The sequence below is a fragment of the Coregonus clupeaformis genome, chromosome 30 (assembly GCF_020615455.1).
Source record: "Coregonus clupeaformis isolate EN_2021a chromosome 30, ASM2061545v1, whole genome shotgun sequence".
NCBI lineage: Eukaryota > Metazoa > Chordata > Actinopteri > Salmoniformes > Salmonidae > Coregonus > Coregonus clupeaformis.
In genome coordinates, this window is record NC_059221.1 from 20,453,363 (window position 1) to 20,479,716 (window position 26,354).

Here is a 26,354-nt window from a genome sequence, read left to right on the forward strand (position 1 = left end):
ATTTCCCTCATTAAAATGCAAATCAATTTATAACATTTTTGACATGCGTTTCTCTGGATTTTGTTGTTGTTATTCTGTCTCTCACTGTTCAAATAAACCTACCATTAAAATTATAGACTGCTCATTTCTTTGTCAGTGGGCAAAAGTACAAAATCATCAGGGGATCAAATACTTTTTTCCCTCACTGTATGACCACCTCCATCCTGGTCCCGTGACTGTCTTATAAATTAAAGAATAACATTACAATAGAAAGGCATTTCGTAATGGTTTGCTGTATGGTGATGCTATTGATCGATATCAAGCAGAAGTAGCTACTGTTATGCATCTGTTCAGTGACTAGTTAGTTGTCCTGTGTTCAGTTATGTTTGAGATTTGAGCCACTGACATGAGATATTAGTGTTTGGCAATTGTGTATGGTCAAGTAACAAACAGTGGTATATAACTTGTTTCATTATTGTTAATTCATTTCTGCAGATGTTAATGTCAAGCATGCATTTAAAATAGGTATTTACTGATTGCTGAATGTTAGCATCTGTCTGATGGTGGCATTTTGTGGTGCTTAAAAACAAGGAAAGGCTGTGTGTGAGAGATAAACAGAGAAAATATGCCCACGCACAGAGGGTGAGTGGTAAACAGATAAAGGGAGGGGGACAGAGAACGAGAGGAGGGGGGTTGAAGAGAGATGGGGAAGAAGAGGGGCAGAGACAGAAAATAGAGAAAGAGGAGGAGGGAGAGTCAGAGAAAGAAAGAGGTAGAGAGAGTCAGTAACAATGAGAGCGAGAGAGAGAGATGGGGGGTTGGAGGGAGAGAGAGAGGTTTATGGGGGAGAGAGAAGGGTAGTGGGGAGGGAGAAGGAGGAGGAGAGAGAGGGGTAGGGGGACGGTGGTACTTTGATTCGTCAGTGACACTCAGAGCCTCCCAGTCAGTGTTATGCTGATTTCTCTCTCTCGTTCTCTGGTACATTAGCATCACCCTGGCCTTTTCTTCCTGGCTGCACTACAATGACCCACTGCATCTCAGAGGAAATGTGTGCAGGCAAATGTACTGTCTGTCTGTGTGTGTATGTATGTATGAGTGAATGTGTCTGTTAATACATTCCTGGCTCTCCACCTGGCCTCCATGAGTTTATCTGAGGACACACATTTCCTCCCTGGAAGGTAGGTACCATAGGCAGGCACAGTATGGGGCTGCATGGTGTGGGGCTGTAGGCAGGGTGTGGGGCTGGGGCTGGCTGCATGGAGGATCCGTTCTGTCTGCTTTCAGTTCAGTGTTGGGGATTAGAGGATTACATGGCTGGTTCATGGGGATCACTGTTGTTGATGCAGCTACATGACCTTACAAGTTATAGCTGATGTTATTTTATTGGACTATTTTAGTGTAGGGATAGTGTACAGGCATGACATTTGATATAGGGGAACTACACATGCCGAAGAGAGAATGTTATTTGTCATATTTACCCATTCACTGTCTGCATGTCTCGGTCTCTCTCTCTCCATTTCTGTGTGTCTGTCTGTATGTCCCTCTCTTGTGTTCTCTCAAATATGTTATAATTGGTTAATTTGTTACTGTTTTAATTACATGTATTTGACACATCACCTGATGTGTAGCGGCAGGTAGCTTAGTGGTTAAGAGCGTTGTGCCAGTAACCGAAAGGTCGCTGGTTCTAATCCCCGAGCCGACTAGGTGAAAAATCTGTCGATGTGCCCTTGAGCAAGGCACTTAACCCTACTTGCTCCTGTAAGTCGCTCTGGATAAGAGCGTCTGCTAAATGACTAAAATATAAATATATATAAAATATGTGATGTTGTTGTCAGGGAAATGGCTGCAAAAGCAACATTTAAAAGTGTGACAGCAGTGTTGTATGTGTCCATGCATGAGTTGATGTACTGTAAATGGATGCTATCTAACAAGGTTGAAGCACTCTCTGGAGTAGATTTAAATGACTGTGTTTTAGATTTAAATGTTCTGCATTGTGGGTCTCTACTGATTAGATTAAGGCAACAATGTCACCCCTTCTCCACATGTGGATTGTGTCAAGCTGGACTTTTGCTTAGATCACAAATAATGTATTGCATCTTACCACTACTGCTTATAAAAGTCCATTATGTGAATGGCCACTCTGGCAAATCCCTGGTTTCTAAAGCTATAATGATGAAAGATAAACTCAAGGCTTTATTTACCATTTTCCAAGAACTGCATCAAATTAAGGCAGAGATTAGGTCAGGGTAGCGGACTACACAGTAGACCTCGATATTGAGTTACCCTTGATATCTGCACGTCTCTAAAGCTCATTCAGTACCACGGAGTCTGGTTTGTTAGACCGAGTCAGGTTTGTTAGAGTTATTTCACAAAATTGTTTGACTGAGGTTGTATTTCACACAATCACGTGCTTGTGTGTTTATAGGGCAGGGGAGTAAAGAATTTGTGTTTATTGGGAGATGGAGTATGTATGGAAATGTTTAGGTGCGCCTGGATAGAGAATGTATACGAGGGAGAGGAGGAACAGGGCACACAGGGTGTGTGTGTGTGTGTGTGTGTGTGTGTGTGTGTGTACAAACCATTAGGAATATTGAGTAGGACCCCCTTTTTTCAGAACAGCCTCAATTCGTTGGGCCATGGACTCTACAAGGTGTCGAAATGCTTCCCACAGTTGTGTCAATTTGGCTGGATGGACCATTCTTGATACACAAGCAAACTGTTGAGCGTGAAAAACCCAGCAGCGTTGCAGTTCTTGACACACTCAAACCGGTGCACCTGGCACCTACTACCATACCCTGTTCAAAGGCACTTCAATATTTTGTCTTGCCCATTCACCCTCTGAATGGCACACACACAATCCATGTCTCAATTGTCTCAAGGCTTAAAACTCCTTCTTTAACCTCTCCTCCTCTTCATCTACACTGATTGAAGTGGATTTAACAAGTGACATCAATAAGGGATCATAGCTTTCACCTGGTCAGTCTGTCATGGAAAGAACAATGTTCTTAATGTTTTGGAACACTCAGAGTATATAATACTGCTGTAATCTGAATGCTGTTGATGTTTACATGATTTATATCTAAACTAAAATCTTAAGAGGGCAATTTTGTGGATTGCATATGTAAAAGAGTTAAATACTTAATTGTAGGATGTTAGTACTAGCTTTTTGATTTTTATGGATTTGAGCATCATTGATGTAAGCAACAGTAGCATGCTGCAATCCTACGTAATGTCTGCTCACAAACATGAATCAAACCATTACAAGCTAACTGGCTGTGAATGGGGCTAACTAACTGAATGCTGCATAACACCTGCAGTCGCCCTGATTATGAACACACCAAAAAAATCACCTCTCCTCCCAGGAGAAGAAAAGCTCTCTCTTACCTCTCAGGGACCCCAATATGGATGATTTGCCAAAGAAAAGTGGGCACTGGTTCAAGAGGTAAAATATATTTTTTTAATTAAGCAAAAGCGTAGAAACTTTGTAGAAGTTAAATGTATGAAACTTATAATAAGATACAAATACAACAGCTCATCAGGGCTAGATAGCCTAGTAGCAGAGCCACTGCAAACCAATGGTGTCAGAGACAACCCACAAGGTCAGTTTACTCAAAGCTTTATTTTGAATGACAACCAAATGTTAATGTTTGCGTTATGCGTATGTTGGATTATGTTCTGTTTAAATGTATGTTTATTTATTGAAATATTTATTAATTCAGTTGAATGTTTTTTTATGTTGCATTTCAAAATGTGTTTGAGTTCGATGCCAAAATTGCTCTGCTCTAACTGTATTGTACAAACTACACTTACGTTTATGTATCTATATATTTTTTTTTTCAGTGACATTTGATATTCCATGTAGTAGTGTTATTATTAGTTAATAACAGGGTGATTATGTAATATGGTTAGCGGGGAGGGGGCATCTGAGGCAGAGTAGAGTGATGATGACATGAGTAGCTGGGGCAGTGAAAACATTTATTTGCATTCCTCTGGGCCGTTCTCCTTCCCATGGGAGCAGAATAGTCTTAAGGAAGGCTCTCCAACACTCACGTGCCCATTAGCCTGTCTTAGCGTACTCTATTTGTCAAGACGTCATCCAGAAATTCTTAGGGAATTCTTACCGAGATTGTAACAGAGGAAACGGAAGCAAGTCTAGTAGGCCTAAACTATTTAATTGTTAGCACTGCAGCCAGTGAAAATTGACCAGGGGGAAAGGGGGGTATGTCACAAAAAGCAGGACTAATATTCCTAAATACTGAGTCAATGTTCTTATAACCCATTGTCAATGGTATAGCTTCTGTAATCAATTGGACAATCAACTGTCATTTCTGAATGTTTATCAAAGTTACTTAGCTATCTAATTGATCCTGCTTTGTTGTTATGTTAAGATAAGGAGCCTTTACACATAACAAGCACACAATCATCCCAAACAATGGCTGTCAATGATAAAAGATAGAAGCTAGTTTCCTCCACTGTCCCTGTCCCAATACTGGGTTTGAACCAGTGTGCCTCTGATCGCAAACACCTCGTTGACAATGTACAAACCAGTTGAGCTATAGAAAAGGATCCAATTCGATAACTCAATTGGCAACATTTCAAGCTAGCTCTGGAGTGAGCTTACGGCACATTCTTATCTCCGTTACACTCACCCCTTCTAAATTCGCTACACAGCGAGCAACCCCAGCTGTTGAGCTGAGCCCAACTGCGGATCCGGGTCTTCACAAAACCAGGATAACCAATGTCAGTGTGCTGCTAACAGTTTAGTTTCCCACACTGTCCCCATCCCCATACCAGGCTCGACCCGCCTATACTTTCTTTGGATTGGTGGATACATCTCATTGTTGTCATCCTTCTATAAATATTTGATAAGGGTTGTTGAGGTCAACCGCCTGTATTCAATGGAGAGAGACGCTATACTACTAGCCTCATGCCATGAATATGCATAGCCAACTCAACTCTGATATCACGTGTCCTACTTATATCAGTACACTCTTAACAACTTAAGCATTACGAAACTCTATTCTATTTGATCAAATAAACCTCACATAGCAAGTAAGCCATTCATTTTTTGGTTGACCAAACTCGACACTCGCTCATTGACCTCAATACAAAAACTCCTTGCTTGGTGAGTGAACAACAACAAAATGCCACCTGCTGGAGGGAGACAGATGTTCTGCTGAGTTGGGCCTCTCTCTTCCTCTCTGATTGAATGCAAGGGAAGCCAGCGAGCATTTGGCTTACCTTGATCAAAATAATAGCCAATCAGCTTTGAGCTAAACTGAGTGTGCTCAACTGTGAATGGTCCTGGCGCACCAAAAAAATAACAAATATTGTTAAGGGAAGCCAGTTTGGATTTGTCTTCACACTAATCACATCAAAAGCAAAATGTCATTGACAGAAAAAACGTGAATTGTTGCATCAAGTTGTGTTGTCCTCCGGTTGCTAGCTAAAATTGGCCTTTTCCTAAATTAGCAATGGATGACGATAGGGATTTGGACTTGTGGTTTTACCTAATTCTCCTTACTGGCCAATGATTATAATGGCGATTCTGATCCAACCATAAATTCATACATTGTGCCCCTGGCCTGAAAGGATGAAAGTTGAATATGTAGTAGGCTAATGTTAACTAGGTGGCACATCATTGCCCATGAAAGGAAGTTAGGCTAGCGAGCAAGCATTTTAGCCAGGTAGCCTAAGACAACAAAAGTGAGGAGGATGGCATTGGTGTTTCTCTACAAGTAGGGTGAGTCAACATGTTTTTTGTACTTGCACGCACGCACTAGAGAAATCAGAACCATGGACAGCCACATCATATTTAGGTTATGTTGACTGGACTAAATTGTTTTTGGTATCTTTTAGTTGTGGAGGCAGCTCCTGTTTATTTTGCGACTTGCGGTCACAATCTGTGGTTCTAAATCAATAGTTGTTAAGTAGTCTGAAAATGTTGGAAACATTAACTTGCTTGACCATGCTGCAGGTCATGTAACGGTTTGTTACATGCAAAATGCTTTGTGGACTTCACTGCTCTCTGGTTTTGTGATGAAACAAAAGTGTGGTTGAATTTATTCTGCCACTGTCTTCTTATTGTCTCGGCCTTAGGCCAATATATCATTGTGGCAAGGCATATGAACTAACAGGTTATACAGTCGTGGTCAAAAGTTTTGAGAATGACACAAGTATTGGTCTTCACAAAGTTTGCTGCTTCAGTGCTTTTAGATATTTTTGTCAGATGTTACTATGGTATACTGAAGTATAATTACAAGCATTCCTTAAGTGTCAAAGGCTTTTATTGACAATTACATTAAGTTTTTGCAAAGAGTCAATATTTGCAGTGTTGACCCTTCTTTTTCAAGACCTCTGCAATCCGCCCTGGCATGCTGTCAATTAACTTCTGGGCCACATCCTGACTGATGGCAGCACATTCTTGCATAATCAATGCTTGGAGTTTGTGGGTTTTTGTTTGTCCACCCGCCTCTTGAGGATTGACCACAAGTTCTCAATGGGATTAAGGTCTGGGGAGTTTCCTGGCCATGGACCCAAAATGTCGATGTTTTGTTCCCCGAGCCACTTAGTTATCACTTTTGCCTTATGCAAGGTGCTCCATCATGCTGGAAAAGGCATTGTTCGTCACCAAACTGTTCTTGGATGGATGGGAGAAGTTGCTCTCGGAGGATGTGTTGGTACCATTCTTTATTCATGGTTGTGTTCTTAGGCAAAATTGTGAGTGAGCCCACTCCCTTGGCTGAGAAGCAACCCCACACATGAATGGTCTCAGGATGCTTTATTGTTGGCATGACACAGGACTGATGGTAGCGCTCAACTTGTCTTCTCCGGACAAGCTTTTTTCCAGATGTCCCAAACAATCGGAAAGGGGATTCAGAGAAAATGACTTTACCCCAGTCCTCAGCAGTCCAATCCCTGTACCTGTTGCAGAATATCAGTCTGTCCCTGATGTTTTTCCTGGAGAGAAGTGGCTTCCTCGCTGCCCTTCTTGACACCAGGCCATCCTCCAAAAGTCTTCGCCACACTGTGCGTGCAGATGCACTCACACCTGTCTGCTGCCATTCCTGAGCAAGCTCTGCACTGGTGGTGCCCCGATCCCACAGCTGAATCAACTTTAGGAGACGGTCCTGGCGCTTGCTGGACTTTCTTGGGCGCCCTGAAGCCTTCTTCACAACAATTGAACCTCTCTCCTTGAAGTTCTTGATGATCTGATAAATGGTTGATTTAGGTGCAATCTTACTAGCAGCAATATCCTTGCCTGTGAAGCCCTTTTTGTGCAAAGCAATGATGACGGCACATGTTTCCTTGCAGGTAACCATGGTTAACAGAGGAAGAACAATGATTTCAAGCACCCTCCTTTTAAAGCTTCCAGTCTGTTATTCTAACTCAATCAGCATGACAGAGTGATCTCCAGCCTTGTCCTCATCAACACTCTCACCTGTGTTAACGAGAGAATCACTGACATGATGTCAGCTGGTGCTTTTGTGGTAGGGCTGAAATGCAGTGGAAATGTTTTTTGGGTTAAATTTTGCCATTTTCATGGCAAAGAGGGACTTTGCAATTAATTGCAATTCATCTGATCATTCTTCATAACATTCTGGAGTATATGCAAATTGCCATCATCAAAACTGAGGCAGCAGACTTTGTGAAAATTAATATTTGTGTCATTCTCAAAACTTTTGACCACGACTGTAGAGCAAAGAACGCTATTATCACAACACAAAGGTTATAATATGGCTTTTTCCCCCTGGTTTGGCTTCCCCAGTGGTTTTACCCACGCACCTCTACTGCAAATTCGATAGCTCCATTGGTGACATTTCAAGCTAGCTGTAAAAAAAGCTTACGGCACGTTCTTATTTCCGTTACACTTGTGGAGTAGTAGTTGTTTTGGCTGTTTCTGACTAATTTAAGGCACGGACACACTGGTAGCGTTTGCCGGCTGAGAGTACTTAGAACCTCTGAACAGAGTGGCAGATGTAATTTGCAAACCGATTCTACATATTTCAAAACTTTTAAAACAACAAACCGAGCTCACCATCATTCCGCATTCAGCACGAAAAAAAGTGTTATATTGAAAACGTTTGGTTACTAGCTACCTTTTGAATTTGGATCCCATGACGCGGTTAGCCTCAGTTGCTGGGAAAATAGCTTCAATGGCTTTTTACAAATACTAACAAAATAATTGATGATTTGACCAGAGAGGTCCAGAACCTTAAGATCAGTTTGCAGTTCTCCCAGAGAGAGGTGGATTTCCTGAAATAGATTTGCAGCAAGATAACAACAAATTAAGTCCACGTGAGATGACATCAGCACTGTCTTAGAAGCATAATTAACAATGAATGGAAAAACAGACTATCTAGAGGGACAATCCAGGAGGAATAACATAGTTGTGGATGGCATACCAGAGTCTTCACATAAGAACTCGGCTGACTCTGAGGAGAAAGTAAGAACAAATATCAGTGAAAAGCTGCAGATGGATCATAAGTAGATTGAGGTGGATGGAGCGTGCCCACAGATCTGGAAAACCTGTAACCAGCCCAGGTGACAGACCCAGGCCGATAGTGGTCATGTTCCTGAGGTTTAAAGACAAGATGGCTGTTCTGGAGAGAGCCAAGAACTTGAGAGGAACTTGCTTACATCCACTACGACAGGCTCATTGCCCACTCTCCCTCCCAAAAGACTGGGAGGAGTGAGAGAGCTTCCAGGTCAGTAGCTTCAGTCCCACATCTCACACACACACACCAACTGACACTCACAAGTGCCTGATTGACTGACTCTATTAACCAAACCATGTTCTTGCCATGCTTTGTGCGTTTAATTTCTTTATATTATGTCTATCTCCGATTAGCTACCCAGGAAAGGGCAATATTAATATATGTAGCCTTAGAAATAAGGTTCATGAAATCAATAACTTGCTAACATCAGATAACATTCATATATTGGCAATCTCTGAAACTCACTAAGATAATTCCTTTGATACAGCAGTAGCAATACAAGGATATAACATATACAGAAGAGACAGGAATGCTTATAGGGGAGGTGTTGCTGTATATGTTCAGAGTGATATCCCTGTAAAGCTTAGAGAGGACCTCATGTCTAATGTTGGTGAAGTGGGCCTTAAAATAGTGTATGAGCTCATACAAAACGTTTTGTAATGATTCCTATGTTGAAGATGTAAAGAAATATGTTTTGGTCTGATGTGTGTAATGAGGAGCATCCAGACGCTGCACTTGATGTGGTCCTCTGTAGCTCAGCTGGTAGAGCACGGCGCTTGTAACGCCAAGGTAGTGAGTTCGATCCCCGGGACCACCCATACACAAAAATGTATGCACGCATGACTGTAAGTCGCTTTGGATAAAAGCGTCTGCTAAATGGCATATTATTATTATTATTATTATTATTATTATTGATGCATTTATTAAATTGTTTCTTCCCGTTATTGATAGGCATGCACCTATTAAGAAACTGACTTTTAGAACTGTTAAGTCTCCATGGATTGATGATGTATTGAAACATTTCGTGTTTGAGAGAGATGAAGCAAAAGGAGTGGATAATAAGACTGGCTGCACAGCTGATTGGCTAACTTACTGTAAATTGAGAAATGATGTGACTGAACAAAAAGAAGAAGAAACGGTATTATGAAAGATACTTTATATAATTTGGAGTACTTTAAATGAAATTAAGAAAAACTAATTCAACTCCATCTTTCATTGAATCAGAAGGCTCATTCATCACAAAACCTTTTGATATTGCCAATTATTTTTAATGACTTTCACTGACAAAGTGGTCAAACTCAGACATGAAATGACAACAACAAACTGAGCCATCATATTCATGCATAAAATACCAAATCATGAAAGAAAAACACTAATTTTGAATTCTGCAAAGATATTGTGGGACAGGTGGAAAAATGATTGTTGTTGTCATCAACTTCCAGTTAGAAACCAAGGAAAAGTAATGGAATCCTACAGTAGAAACATATTTACTTTGTGGAGGGAGTACACAGATCAATTCTCTTGTTGTGGTCCTCAAGTCTCTTCGAGGTTCATTCAGGTCCCAATTTGTATCTTTTGTCGTTCCTCTAACTCATTCTAACACCCGGGCGGGCCCGAGCATTTCTGCCTCCATGCAAAATGGTTTCTAACTCACTGCTCATTTCATTTTAAGGAGCTTTTCACAATTTCATTTTAAGGAGCTTTTCGAGGATGAAAGCACTTCAAAGCCCCCTGCTTTTCTTGATATGCAATTTATGATGATAAGGCTATTCACCGTTAAGTTCACATGCGAATGTGGAGGAGAAGCCATGCAGAATATTCAGATGTGAATAAGAGATGTGAGATGTAGCCTAAATGTGAGAGAGAGACTCAGTGGTATGAGAAGAGGCAGTTTTTGAGGGCTGGTAAGATAAGGTATTAGGTCTCAAAGCCCATGCAGATCATGTGTTTATAATTATCTAATTTGAAAGAGACATCAAGGCACATGCATCATTGGCAACCAAAGGGTTGATTTCCAGGTCATATTTAGATTCATGACTATGACTAATGCAACTACATTTACTGCATCTAAATGTTTCATATGCTGACAGAAACCAATTCCCAGCTAAGTCAAGGCATAGGCTATACACAGCAAATACAAGTCAACGGAAACCGCAGGATTATGGTGACATTTACTTGTCAGCTCTGGGTCGGTGGAGGATGCTTTTACACGGAGAGCACACATGCGGTTCAACTCACTCCCATGACCTCAAGGAATCTCCAGAGGCCCACTTTGGGGATGTGACACACAACATGCCACATGTGTGTGAGACAGTATGGGGTTTAACATATTTACATAGCTTATTCTTCAACGTGGAAATGCAACAACATGCATGTGATGCACCACTTGTATTGTGATCATAACTGGCTTTGGCTTCCAAAATTAAATGATCCATGCTACTACAAGGGAAAACATACAGAATGAAAGACATCCTGGCGAACAGTATCATATGATTACCATCTGAAGATAAGCTCTTTCATAACATTTAGCCTTGATGGAAACACAGTTTGAAGGTCTTTTTTTTCATATGCATGCTTTGCAAGCATTATCGTGTCACCGCTCACATGCTCATTCATGCGGCAAATGCCTCAAATTTAATTCAGACTGTACACAGCCACCACCATGCTACAACAGGCACTGATTCCCCCAGTTATCTCACGAGTCAAGACCATCACACAGTATGAGTGACATTTCTAGTTAAAGTGGAGTCCTACAGTATGTCGCAGACTAAATAAATCTAACTGAGGGGGAACACAGAACGTGTGAACATTTGACTGACATCCAGCCAACTATAAGAGGAGAGCATGAGACAGACATGACCAGACCACAGCTGTTAGTGTCTGGAACTTCGTCTCTGGAAATCAAACAACTGAAGTGTTTTAAAGGCAACAGTAACATGGCAGAAGAGAGAGACTGAGAATAACTGAGGAATTGAGTCAGATGAACACTGTTGTGCCCATGCAATCACAGGGTTCAGTGTCCCTGCACTAAGGGGTGTCATGTACCCATTATTTTAGAAGGGGCACGAAGTACGTGAGGATGGAGGGGGCGTGGTCTTTGCATTTTTCAAACCCCTGAAACATATTTTTTTCTGCAATCTAGAGCCATAATCATTATGCTTAATTCTACAGTGCCTTCAGAAAATATTTACACCCCTTGACTTTTCCCACATTTTATTGTGTTACAGCCTGAATTTAAAACAGATTAAATTGAGATTTTTTCTACTGGTCAAAAGTTTTAGAACACCTACTCATTCAAGGGTTTGTCTTTATTTTTACTATTTTCTACATTGTAGAATAATAGTGAAAACATAAAAACTATGAAATAACACATATGGAATCATGTAGTAACCAAAAAAGTGTTAAACAAATCAAAATATATTTTATATTTGAGATTCTTCAAATAGCCTTGATGCCAGCTTTGCACACTCTTGGCATTCTCTCATAATAATGTTTTTCGAAATGTTTGCATATTAATTAAAAATGAACAGCTGAAATGTCTTGAGTCAATAAGTATTCAACCCCTTTGTTATGGCAAGCCTAAATAAGTTCAGGAGTAAAAATGTGCTTAACAAGTCACATAATAAGTTGCATGGACTCACTCTGTGTGCAATAACAGTGTTTAACATGGTTTTTGAATGACTACCTCAACTCTGTACCCCACACATACAATTACCTGTAAGGTCCCGCTGTTGAGCAATGAATTTCAAACACAGATTCAACCACAAAGACCAGGGAGGTTTTTCAATGCCTCACAAAGAAGGGCACCTATTGAATATCCCTTTGAGGATGGTGAAGTTATTAATTACACTTTGGATGGTGTATCAATACACCCAGTCACTACAAAGATATAGGTGTCCTTCCTAACTCAGTTGCCGGAGAGGAAGGAAACCGCTCAGAGATTTCATCATGAGGCCAATGGTGACATTAAAACAGTTACAGAGTTTAATGGCTGTGGTAGGAGAAAACTGTGGATGGATCAACAACATTGTAGTTACCCCACAACACTAACCTAATTGACAAAGTGAAAAGAAGGAAGCCTGTACAGTATACAAATATTCTAAAACATGCATCCTGTTTACAAGGCACTAAAGTAATACTGCAAAAAATGTGGCAAAGCAATACACTTTTTGTCCTGAATACAGTGTTATGTTTGGGGCAAATCCAATATAACACATTACTGAGTACCACTCTCCATATTTTCAAGGATAGTGGTGGCTTCATCATGTTATGGGTATGGTTGAAATCGTTAAGGACTGGAGAGTTTTTCTGGATAAAAAAGGAAACAGAATGGAGCACAGGCTAAATCCTGGAAGCACTGGGAGATGAATCCACCTTTCAGCAGGACAATAACCTAAAACACAAGGCCAAATATACACTGGAGTTGCTTACAAAGAAGACATTGAATGATCCTGAGTGGCCTAGTTACAGTTTTCACTTAAATCTACTTGACTTAAATGGTTGTCTAGCAACAAAGTATTGACTCAGGGGTGTGAATACTTATGTAAATTATATATTTCTGTATTTAATTTTCCATAAATTAGCAAACATTTCTAAAACATTTCTGGGATATTGTGTGCGTAGATGGGTAAAAAAATATAAAAAAATAATCAATTTTCAATTCGGTACTCTTTGCCTGGTCCAGTCAGTGTGCCCCCGCCTCAAAATACAGCTGACAGATCTTTTTATAAATAATTATGATAAAACATGGGCTTAAAAATTAAGTAAATAAATTAACATCTGAATAAATTAACATCTGACATTTTTTTTAACAGTACAAATCTGAGGGGGCACGTACCTTTGTGCCCCCTATGGGCATGACGCCACTGCCTACACTCATCATTATTACTACCTGTGTTCAAACAGGTAGAGACTAGAGACAGATGCACAGAGGGAGATACAGGAAGGCATAGATTCAGTATGAAAAATAACACAGTAGTGTCAATTGTAAATCATTGACTTCTGATATTTGTGCAGGCCGATCTAAGTTTGGACATCTAAACTGGGTCTGTGGTTGCGTCTCAAATGGCAACCTATTTCCTATATAGTGCACTACTGTTGACCAGGGCCCAGTAGTGCACTAAATAGGGAGTAGGGTCTCAATTGGGACGCAGTCTGTGTTTGTCACTATCCAGGGCACCCAGTACACTAGAGCCGACCAGAGCAGCTATTCAACTGAACTCAAAGACACATTAGCTGTGGCACAGTTCAGCTGGTCCCCAAAAAACCAGATTAGCCACAGTTGACCAACGTCGCAGTTCAGCTGGTCAACCAGTGGTAACTCAGCTTTCTAATGTGGTGACAAGCACGCATGGATGCACACACAAACGATCACGCATGTACTGTACTCACACATGCACAGACACACACACACAGCTGAGGGAGGGTGTTCTGGATGTTCTGGGACTCATGTACTGTTACTAGTGAGCATGCCCGTTTCTTTGGGAAAAACACAGTGAGCAGAACATGGGCATCCACTGTAGAGCTGTCATTGGAAAATATGGTTTGTTTGAAAGTGATGACACACATTGGTCTGTAACGAAGCTTTCCAATGTATATTCAACATGTTAAAAAAGTACCAAGAGGTTTGGTTTGCGTGATATCAAAAAACAAGATCTGAAATATTAATGTCAGGGTCTTTTTGAAGTAGTTCATAACAGAGTTGTTATTGGTGTCTGTTTGAGTAGCAAAGCCTGGCTGTCTCTTAAATGAAGGAACACCCTCAGTCTCTTTTTTTTTTTTTTTTTTGGGGGCGACACTGCTAACTTCCTGCAATTTTACAGTGTATGTACATTTGAATGTTAAGTAGGTCAACGATGTGAACTCACTGTTCTTGGTGCTTGGTGAGGTTTAAATAAAGAAAACCTGTTTGAGATGGTTAATGGTTATGACACGGATCATTTACACCTGGCTCAAGTACCCAAGTGAAATATGACTGAGGTACATTAAACATACACAGTTCCATGTGCTGTCATGACATGATCAGTACATTCAGACAACCAACCCATTTGCTAATGTCTGTCAAGCATACATGTAACATTGTTACCTACATGTACCTGAATATATCGGATAGGGTTGTTATGTAATCATGTGAAACTGTCACGCCCTGGCTCTGGGGACACTTGTATGTTGAGCCAGGGTGTGAGTTTTCATTTGTGTTTCTAGTATTGTGTTTCTATGTTGGCCAGTGTGGTTCTCAATCAGAGGCAACGAGTATCAGCTGTTGCTTGTTGTCTCTGATTGGGAACCATACTTAAGCAGCCAGTTTTCCCACAGTGTTTGTGGGATCTTGTTCCTGTGTAGGTTTGTGTTTTGCACCTTTGGACGTCACGTATCGTTTGATGTTTTGTTCGTGTAATCATTATTTAATAAATATGTTCACCTTCCACGCTGCGCCTTGGTCCTCTGTATCCGACGATCGTGACAGAAGATCCCACCAACACTGGACCAAGCAGCGTGTCCAGGAGCCAGCGCCAGAGGTATCGCTAAAGGACATCAACCTCGACTGGGCCTGGCCCACGGGGATGAGAGACCCCCAGAACATTTTTAGGGGGGGGCTCACGCCGTGGACGACGGGGCAGCAGGAGGCCGCGATAGAGCGGTCCAGCGGGTTTGCAGAGGAGGCCGCCAGGTTAAGGGGGCCACTGGTCACAGAGGAGAGGGAAAGTGTAGAGGCACGGCGAGAGGTACTGGGGTGTGTTACCAGTCCGGTCCGGCCCGTTCCTGATCCCTGCGTAGGGCCAGTGGTGTGTGTCCCCAGTACGGTCCGGCCTGTTCCTGTTCCTCGCATTGAGCCTGTGGTGCGCGTCGTCAGCCCGGCCCGGCCTGTTCCTGCTCCACGCACCAAGCCTATGGTGCACATCGTCAGCCCGGCCCGGCCTGTTCCTGCTCCACGCACCAAGCCTATGGTGCGCATCGTCAGCCCGGTTCGGCCTGTTCCTGCTCCCCGCACCAAGCCAGTGGTGTGCGTCGTCAGTCCGGCACAGCCCGTGCCTGTTCCACCGGTGCCTGGTCCGGCACCGGTCAGCTGCTCCACGCCGGAGCTAGAGCAATCTGCTCCACCGGTGTTCAGTCCAGCTCCGGCCAGCAGGGTCAGACCGGACCAGGGGTACTTTGGGGGGTTGGAGTGGGAATCATGCCCGGAGCCGGATCCGCCGCCAAGGCGGAGTGCCCACCCGGTCCCTCCCCTGTGGTGTTTGGTTGGCGCGGCCGGAGTCCGCGCCTTTGGGGGGGTACTGTCACGCCCTGGCTCTGGGGACTCTAGTATGTTGAGCCAGGGTGTGAGTTTTCATTTGTTTTTTGTTCTAGTTTTGTAGTTCTATGTTGGCCAGTGTGGTTCTCAATCAGAGGCAACGTGTATTAGCTGTTGCTTGTTGTCTCTGATTGGGAAGCATACTTAAGCAGCCAGTTTTCCCACAGTGTTGGTGGGATCTTGTTCCAGTGTGGTTTGTGTTAGACCGTGGACGTCACGTTATCGTTTGTTGTTTTTGTTCGTGTAATCACTAATAAAGAAGTATGTTTGCCTTCAACGCTGCGCCTTGGTCCTCTGTTCCCGACGATCGTGACAGAAGATCCCACCAGAACTGGACCAAGCAGCGGGTCCAGGAGCCATCGCCAGGGAAATCTCTAGCGGATATCCAGCGCCTCCTCGACTGGGTCAAGCCGTGTGAGCAAGAGAGGGGCTTGACTTGGAAGCAGAAGGGCGAAAGGCTGGCGAGAGATATGGAGACCTGGTCCACGGGAAGGGGAGAAGCCCAGAAAATTTTTAGGGGGGGGGCTCACGCCGTGGACGACGGGGCAGCAGGAGACCGCGATAGAGCGGCCCAGCGGGTTGGCAGAGGAGGCCGCCAGGTTACGGGGGCCACTGGTCAAAAAGGGGAAGGAAGGTGTAGAGGCACGGCGAGAGGTACTGGGGTGTGTTACCAGTCCGGTCCGGCCCGTTCCTGATCCCTGCGTAGGGCCAGTGGTGTGTGTCCCCAGTACGGTCCGGTCTGTTCCTGTCCCTTGCACCGAGCCTGTGGTGCGCGTCGCCAGCCCAGTCCGGTCCATTCCTGCTCTCCGCACCAAGTCAGTGGTGCGCTTCGTCAGTCCGGTCCGGCCTGCTCCTGCTCCCCGCACCAAGCCAATGGTGCGCGTCGCCAGCCCGGCCCGGCCTGTTCCTGCTCCCCGCACCAAGCCAATGGTGCGCGTCGCCAGCCCGGCCCAGCCTGTTCCTGCTCCCCGCACCAAGCCTATGGTGCGCGTCGCCGGCCCGGCCCGTCCTGTTCCCCGCACCAAGCCAATGGTGCGCGTCGCCAGCCCGGCCTGTTCCTGCTCCCCGCACCAAGCCTATGGTGCGCGTCGCCAGCCCGGCCCGGCCTGTTCCTGCTCCCCGCACCAGGCCAATGGTGCGCGTCGCCAGCCCGGTCCGGCCCGCTCCTGCTCCCCGCACCAAGCCAGTGGTGCGCGTCGCCAGCCCTGCCCGGCCCGCTCCTGCTCCCCGCACCAAGCCAATGGTGCGCGTCGCCAGCCCGGTCCGGCCCGCTCCTGCTCCCCGCACCAAGCCAGTGGTGTGCGTCGTCAGTCCGGCACGGCCCGTGCCTGTTCCACCGGTGCCTGGTCCGGCACCGGTCAGCTGCTCCACGCCGGAGCTAGAGCAATCCGCTCCACCAGTGTGCAGTCCAGCTCCGGCCAGCGGGGCCAGACCGGACCAGGGGTACTTTGGGGAGTTGGAGAGGGAGTGGGGATCAGGCCCGGAGCCGGATCCGCCGCCAAGGCGGAGTGCCCACCCGGTCCCTCCCCTGTGGTATTTGGTTGGCGCGGTCGGAGTCCGCGCCTTTAGGGGGGGGGTACTGTCACGCCCTGGCTCTGGGGACACTTGTATGTTGAGCCAGGGTGTGAGTTTTCATTTGTGTTTCTAGTATTGTGTTTCTATGTTGGCCAGTGTGGTTCTCAATCAGAGGCAACGAGTATCAGCTGTTGCTTGTTGTCTCTGATTGGGAACCATACTTAAGCAGCCAGTTTTCCCACAGTGTTTGTGGGATCTTGTTCCTGTGTAGGTTTGTGTTTTGCACCTTTGGACGTCACGTATCGTTTGTTGTTTTGTTCGTGTAATCATTATTTAATAAATATGTTCACCTTCCACGCTGCGCCTTGGTCCTCTGTATCCGACGATCGTGACAGAAACATAATGACAAGTCAGTCTATTGGAAATTGATATTCAGGTCAAGGGGAAATGCAAGGAGTAATGAGTTCTGTGGTGCTCTTCCAACCAGACTCAATTACTGAGAATCACTACGTTATATAGCCTTGCTTCTAAAGCACCGATGTAATACATTATTAATATTTCCTAGAGTTGTGGTGCTAGAACTATTGTCTTGCTGAGTAAGATATTGAAATACTGATTGGAGCAAGGCTACAGGTTCAAGGACTCTCCCTATATGACAATGAACGGTGACCTAAATGTTTATTTTTAACAAAGTTCCCCATTGATTCTGCTGTCTGTCAGACTGGGCACGTCAAATGAGGTAGCAGATTCAGTTTGATGACTGTGTTGGGTTGCATATAGAACCATACTGTAATGTGCAATGCATTGCTGCACATAAGATGCAACACACTTGGCTTGTCTCACACTTACACCCTCATCATCATGCAAACGCATTGGGAACACTTTACATTAGGGTATACTTTATAAAGGGTTTATAAGTAGCTTATAAACTGTTAATCATTTGTTTATAGATTTTTAAAAAACGGATAGGCAATAAATCCTTATTCATTTGGTTACTAAATATGGACTAGAAAAACAAGCACACTTGGGAACCTACATAAGGATGGATGCTTGAGGGCCATGAATGTCTAGGGAGATTAGAGCCTCTGGGGGACTGGGAGGCCCATTCAGAACACATTACTGGTGCTCAAGGCCCTTTGTGTTTTGACTATTTCCTGGCTTTCATTTTATGTTTTATTTAGCTTTCCTCTGTCTGCATAATACACACTGAATTCCTCAGCAGGAAGCATTTCCATGTGGACAGCTAGGGTCTCCGAACTGGCTCTGTCCAGCTCCTCTGCATGACTCATAACAGGGAACATGCGTGTCTCTGATATAATACTGTAGCTAGTCAGGCTTTGTTAGCAGAGGGACTGCCAGGCTCCTCCAACATCCCTCACATCAACTGTCACAGACATATCCAACAACCTCTGCTTATCATATAGCATCAGTGTGTGTGTAGTTTGTAGTGTGTAGTGTGTGTGTGTAGTGTGTGTGCGAGAGAGATAGAAAAGTCTCACTATCTGAGATAATACACATTTATTTTTTTCTATCTGCTCAACACTCTCTGGAGCAACTTTAAGCTCCCATTTATCTCCCTCTCCGTCTCTCTCTCATGACTAATCTTCTCTGTGGGATATTTGGGTTCAGTAAGATAATCAGACTTTTTGGGCATTCATTTTTGAGTGCCACCATATCTGCTGTGAAACGTTCAATCTCTCCAACTATATTTCCCTCTATTGTGCCTTTATACCACTTCAAATGTGTTTTTATCACAAAATCTTGGTCTTTATCTAACAACACTTCTCCTATAGTATATGCCATCCACTCTGCAGAAACTGCAGCATAAAACATAATAATACAGCCTCCTTAACACATCTACTCCAACATACAAACCAACAGCTGCTGGGTGAAGAGCACACATTCAAACTCTTAGCAAAAGTACAGGCAGTGTCTTGATTCAGTACTCAACACAGCTCTCTACATAACCACAGTCCCAAATCTTGGCACAATTTGGGTCTCTGCAAATAGATTTATTGTAAGGACATGTATGGTGCAACGTTTTCAATGGTGTGATTTGGCTTCTATTTGTCTCTCTGGAGTAATGAAATAAGATTAACCAGAAAGTAGTGCCCTTTTGAAAAAATATGTTAGGCCAATTCATTCTTTTAAATTCGATGTATTTTCAATTCATATCTTTTCCATTTTGTTGTTTATCAAAAGCAGACAACTGTAGGGCTAACAACAACAACAAATAGTGTAGGGAAGCCTTTGTTGCTAGACTACTTTCTCACTTCCGTTATCTGTTTGTTTCCCCTCTGATGTTTCCCTTGTCACACATTCACTGATTATTAAATGAGATGATTTAGAGAGAACTTGTGGCTGTAGTGGAGCAGATCACCAACAAACTAACATGGTCCAAGCACACCAAGACAGTCGTGAAGAGGGCACGACAAAATCTATTCCCCCTAAGGAGACTGAAAAGATTTGGCATGGGTCCTCAGATCCTCAAAAGGTTCTACAGCTGCACCATCGAGAGCATCCTGACTGGTTGCATCACTGCCTGGTATGGCAACTGCTCGGCCTCCGACCGCAAGGCACTACAGAGGGTAGTGCGTACGGCCCAGTACATCACTGGGGCCAAGCTTCCTGCCATCCAGGACCTCTATACCAGGTGGTGTCAGAGAAAGGCCCTAAAAATTGTCAAAGACTCCAGCGACCCTAGTCATAGACTGTTCTCTCTGCTACCGCACGGCAAGCGGTACCGAAGTGCCAAGTCTAGGTCCAAGAGGCTTCTAAACAGCTTCTACCCCCAAGCCATAAGACTCCTGAACATCTAATCAAATGGCTACCCAGACTATTTGCATTAATTAACGCTAACAAATATTACGTAATTACATAATTAACAATCAACTGCACTGCTGTTCTCTGACTAACCGTTACTCTCCTCTGTCCTCTGCAGATGGGAAATGCTTCAGACACAACCCTATTTGTCTCCACAATCTCAAAGGAGCTTGACTTCCTCATGGGCATGCTCTACAGCATATTCTGTGAGTTCATATTCCCTGCCAATGGGTCATATTTACTCACTGTTGATCCAATCACAAGTCCTTACATTTGAGTAAATCTGATTCCAGCTAAGGGGAGTCAGTCACTGCCACATACAGATCAAATAGAAGATTCAAGGCATTTACCCTCATCCATTCTTTGAGTACTGTATGATTTTATGCCTGGATGTATACCCCTGATTTGACATATTCTTAATTCTTCCTCTATGTTTATGACTTTATTTACAGTGCATTCGGAAAGTATTTAGACCCCTTCCCCTTTTGCACATTTTGTTACGTTACAGCCTTATTCTAAAATGTATTCAATAATTTTTTTCCCTCATCAATCTACACACAATACTCCATAAAGACAAGGCAAAAACAGGTTTTTAGAAATGTTTGCAAACTTATTAAAAATAAGAAACAAAAATACCTTACTTACGTATTCAGACCCTTTGCTATGAGACTCGAAATTGAGCTCAGGTGCATCCTGTTTCCATTGATCATTCTTGAGATGTTTCTACAACTTGATTGGAGTCCAACTGTGGTTAATTCAATTGATTGGACATGATTTGGAAAGGCAGACCTGTCTGTCTATTTAAGGTCCCACAGTTGACAGTGCATGTCAGAGCAAAAACCAAGCCATGAGGTTGAAGGAATTGTCCGTAGAGCTCCGAGACAGGATTGTGTCGAGGCACAGATCTGGGGAAGGGTACCAAAAGATGCCTGCAGCATGAAGGTCCCCAAGAACACAGTGGCCTCCATCACTCTTATATGGAAGAAGTTTAGAACTACCGTCTGTGGCGATGGGAGAACCTTCCAGAAGGACAACCATCTCTGCAGTACTCCACCAATCAGGCCTTTATGGTAGAGTGGCCAGACAGAAGCCACTCCTCAGTAAAAGGCACATGACAGCTCACTTGGAGTTTGCCAAAAGGCACCTAAAGGACTCTCAGATCATGAGAAACAAGATACTCTGGTCTGATGAAACCAAGATTGAACTCTTTGGCCTGAATGCCAAGCGTCACATCTGGTGGAAACCTGGCACCATCCCTACGGTGAAGCATGGTGGTGGCAGCATCATGCTGTGGGGATGTTTTTCAGTGGCAGGGACTGGGAGACTAGTCAGGATCGAGGGAAAGATGAACGTAGCAAAGTACAGAGAGATCCTTGATGAAAACCTGCTCCAGAGATCTCAGGACCAAAGACTGGGGCGAAGGTTCACCTTCCAACAGGACAACACAGGAGTGGCTTCGGGACAAGTCTCAATGTCCTTGAGCGGCCCAGCCACTTGAACCCAATCTAACATCTCTGGAGAGACCTGAAAATAGCTGTGAAGCGACGCTCCCCATCCAACCTGGCAGAGCTTGAAAGGATCTGCAGAGAAGAATGGAAGAAACTCCCCAAATACAGGTGAGCCAAGCTTGTAGCGTCATAACCAAGAAGACTCGAGGCTGTAATCGCTGCCAAAGGTGCTTCAACAAAGCACTGAGTAAAGGGTCTGAATAATTATGTAAATGTAATATTTCAGGGTTTTCTTTTTATAAATTTGCAAAAATGTCAAAAAACCTGTTTTTTCTTTGTCATTATGGGGTATTGTGTGTAGATTGAGGATATTTTTTTATTTAATCCATTTTAGAATAAGGCTGTAACGTAACAAAATGTGGAAAAAGTCAAGGGGTCTGAATACTTTCCGCATGCACTGCAGTTGTCCTCTTTTTTTCCTCATATTTCAGTCTTTCTCTTCTAGGTGTTCTGTCTCTCCTGGGGAATGGCATCTTGCTGCTTGTTGCGTATCGTAAGCGATTGTCCTTGAAGCCTGCCGAGTTCTTCATCATTAACCTGTCCATCAGCGACCTTGGGATGACCCTGTCTTTATTCCCTCTGGCCATTCCCTCATCATTCGCTCACAAGTATTTGATATTCTTTCTCTCTTCTGGCTCATGGAACAAAAAAACCCTAGGGCATTCTCGAGATCTCACTGTTATTCTGTGTTGCAATGACAGTGACTGAATATTTTAGTGAAAACTTTCTTCTGTTTAACTCTCTTATGATCTCTCCCCACTGTGTAGGTGGCTGTTTGATGAGATCACCTGTCAGTTTTATGCTATGTGTGGGGTTCTGTTTGGCCTGTGCAGCCTGACCAACCTCACAGCTCTCTCCTTTGTCTGCTGCCTCAAAGTCTGCTTCTCTAACTATGGTGAGTTAGATTTCAATCGGCTATAATCAAACCTTTATTTTTTACTGTACATTAATCTCTGAGATGGTGAAGTAGTCTTAAAACTGATGCAATCTAATGTGCGCTTTGGAGATTAATAAAGCCCTATTTTATCTCATGTCAAAATGCACATTTCTCCTCCTTCCTTTTCCCCTTTGTCCCATTTTCCATCCCCAGGTAACAAGTTCTCCTCATCCAATGCCTGCTTCCTGGTGGTGGTTGTGTGGTGTTATGCCTCTGTGTTCGCCATCGGTCCCCTGGCACATTGGGGACACTACAAAGCAGAGCCTTATGGCACTGCCTGCTGCATTGACTGGAACGTACCAAACTACAAGCTGTCTGCCATGTCCTACATTGTCTGCCTGTTCCTCTTCTGCTACGCTCTGCCCTGCACCGTCATCTTCCTCTCCTACACCTTCATCCTGCTGACGGTGCGCAGTTCTCACCAGGCCGTCCAGCAGCATGTGTCGCCCCAGACCAAGACCACCAACGCACACGCCCTCATCGTCAAGGTCAGACAGTATCCCTGTGTCAGCAATCCAGTTCACAACAACAGCAGCTCAGGGATTATGTAACTTTGTGTGTGGTTAGGCTTGTATAGTTTGCAGGGTCTGTGCCAAAGTTAAAAAGCCTTATACCTGCAGACTTTAAGTAAAGAGATATTGAATATTTATGCCTATTTATATATATTGTGTGTGTGTGTTTTTCAACAGTTGTCGGTAGCAGTATGCATCGGCTTCCTGGGTGCATGGAGCCCTTACGCCATAGTGGCCATGTGGGCGGCATTTGGTGACGCCACCCTGGTGCCTCCTACTGCATTCGCCCTGGCGGCCATCTTTGCCAAATCGTCCACCATCTACAATCCTATGGTCTACCTGCTTTGCAAACCAAACTTCCGCAAGTGTCTTTGTCGAGACACATCCACGTTCCGCAATAGGATCTGCAGGGGCAGCCCCCAGCCTGAACAGAAAGACTCATTTGGATCCACATCCCAGAGAAACAACAAGGACATGAGTGTCTCAAACGGACAGCCAGAAAGCCACAGGGCGTGTCTGCACTCTGACGAGGACGGAGCGCACTGCCACACTGGGATTACACCCCAAAGGACTGCCCGAATACAGACAGGCTCCACCTACAGCAATGTGACTGTCGATCAACTCTCTGCCAAACTGCAGGCTGATTTCCTCTAGTAGTGAATCAGAACTGTATCCTACCCTAATCATTCAGACAGGGATGGAGATGGCCAGGTGGAAAGACATGGCCAGGAAGGGAGAGACAGACAGTAAAATGTCAAAAATGATTGGTGGAATTCAGATCTTGCACACAGGGCAAGATGTCAGCATCTGTGAGAGATGGGCCCATCTTGCCTCATCAGCATTTGCCTCAGCTACAAAACTGTGCATGCATTCCCCTGTGCCATCCATCACCTCAAACATACATTTGTTTTTCGCTGGCTGAGTTGCTGGTAATGGCGCTTATCTGTGCAGTATTTGTCAGTGCCTCCATTCCAGAACGAACATTATTGGCAGTACAGCAAGGTGCAGCCTGCCTCAGCATCCCTATAAAGAGAGCCTCAGTCCATTCTGCTCTGACTAAGGTCACTGCCAAAAGGACCACAGCTTCAAGGTTGGATGTTTTGCAAGAAAACATATTTCCTGAAATGTTTATGTATCTCAGCAGCTGTTGCACTCAGTCTCACTCACCATAGCAAACAAGTTGGTCAATGCAAACAACAAAATAACATTAAGTTGTACAAGATGCCTAAAGACAAAAGTGTTAACTGAACTATTTAAATATAACAATAAATGTTCTCTTTTATAAATATAAGTGCAGTGGATTTATCCAGGACAATCACATGGCAAGGAGACAGAACCAAAAGAAATAGGAGCCCAATGATCCCACACATCATGCAATGTTCACATCCGTGTAGTGGGGGCGATTTGAACATCTTTCAGCTAATCACTAAACTCGTCTGGTGATACTATGCCAGTGTAGAGAGAGGCCTTGGCAACATTTCTCCTGACATTATTTCCAATACATTGCTGATAGTACTGGGCTGTGAAGTAGTGTGTATTTGTAATAAGAGAGCATATCTAGGCTATATTTTCATCAGGATGTCCTTATTAAAACTGTGAAACAAATATGAGGAAATTGCTTTAATTAGCAAATTGTAGAAACAATATGGAAACTACCAGTCTGGTGCATGGTTATAATTGTTTGAAATTGAAGTCATGTTTCAAAATGGGCAATCAAAATAGGCCTACCTGTTGTTCTGATGGGCAGGGAGGTTCAGGCCTGCATGCTGTGGGTCAGGTAAGGTAAACTCATTATTTGCGGCATGACATATGTAATGTGCTGTAGCCTAATGAGATTAGATTAACCATCATCTCTGTTTTTTCAATAACATTTTCAGGGCTGCCAATTTTTGAAGAAAGCTTGGAATGAGATTTGCTATGTGAATTTCATTGCCCTAGATGGAAAATGTTACTGTTTTAAAGTTAATTCCCTGCAATTCTACATATTTTGACATGACTTAGATGTATGACCAGGATGGAAAAAATAATCATTTCAACCACTGGTCAGGTGTATTCAGGATGCTTTAAACATTAAATAAACACTCCAAATTCAACGACTTTGTTACTTTGAGATTTTTGGGGGGTGAAATTTAAAGTCAAATTGTAATATTAATGGTTGATGGCAGTGGGTAACCAAATCATAGATTGCAGCCTCCTTGTCCATAGACTGCTTTCAAGGTAAGGACACAAACATTTTGTAATTTGGGTGAACTTAAAATAGGGCTGGAAGAAAATCCTGCTTGCTCTACAGGAGGGTTGGCCTACCCTGAAGTGCTGGGTGTTTGAAAATGTTTTTGTTATAACAACACATTTCTCAAAAATCACCCAACCTTCAAGAAAAATCAAATGAATCTTAATATTCAGGTGGTTTATTCCTACTAGTTGAAGATCATCATCTTACTCTACATAGACAAAATATTATGTGTTTATGAATTGTGAGTACCCCTACCATCTCTGCCTAGCATGTGCACAATACTAAAATGTCAAACATTATATTTGAATTATAGAGAATTTAATATCCAATGCTTATTTGTATGACTTATTCAAAACGGTCCATGAATGGCTGCAAAAATACATAGCCTCATATAATTCATTTTCAAAGTCCATATCAGATTTCAAATATGTGATTACACTGGCAAAATTGGGAAGAAGTGGAATAATAAAATGTGTGGGGAATAACAGTAGTGTTCTTGCTGACAAGCACAGTAATTACCCTATATTTTAGCCCATTGTTAAGAATGAGAGTTGTTCCACTGATCCGACTAAATAAAGTAAATAAGTAATACAATCTCCTGAAGACAAGAGAACATAAATCTGCCCTTACACCCTAAGCAAATGATTTGTCTATTTATTGTCGTCGTCGTCCCCCTAGAATAAAACCTACACTTTAGGGTTCACAATCTGTTTGACAAAATTATTTTCATAGTTACAAATCAGGTCACCCTACCAAACTTCCCTGCTAAAACATACTGTAGGTCTGTCTGCTGCCTATTCGTTGTCACAGCCTAAATGCCAATCACCAAAACGAAGGTGGATTAAAACGATTTTAGTACATGCTGTCAAAAGGCTGCATTCAGCAATAGAGAGTAACAGCAACCTAATTTTGCTGACAACATTCTACATAAAACAACGCTACTGTTTACTGCTTTTTTTTAATTAATTGTTTGCTATCTAAGCTGGTTAGCTAGCTCTCAATCTATTGACCACCCAACGTTGCTAACCCTAGTTAATATATATACTGTATATATATAT

General features: G+C 43.3%; 1 protein-coding gene across 1 annotated transcript; it reads left to right on the plus strand.

Moving 5' to 3' along the window:
* The first annotated feature begins 939 nt into the window (after nt 1-939).
* On the plus strand, nt 940-25,110 carry LOC121546700 (opsin-5-like). The gene is made up of 6 exons (XM_041857932.2): nt 940-1,157; nt 20,225-20,312; nt 22,060-22,222; nt 22,382-22,509; nt 22,705-23,039; nt 23,241-25,110. Exons 2-6 carry the CDS (start codon nt 20,225-20,227, stop codon nt 23,715-23,717), a joined length of 1,191 nt encoding a protein of 396 aa, XP_041713866.1. The 5' UTR covers nt 940-1,157; the 3' UTR covers nt 23,718-25,110.
* Nucleotides 25,111-26,354: the final 1,244 nt, after the last annotated feature.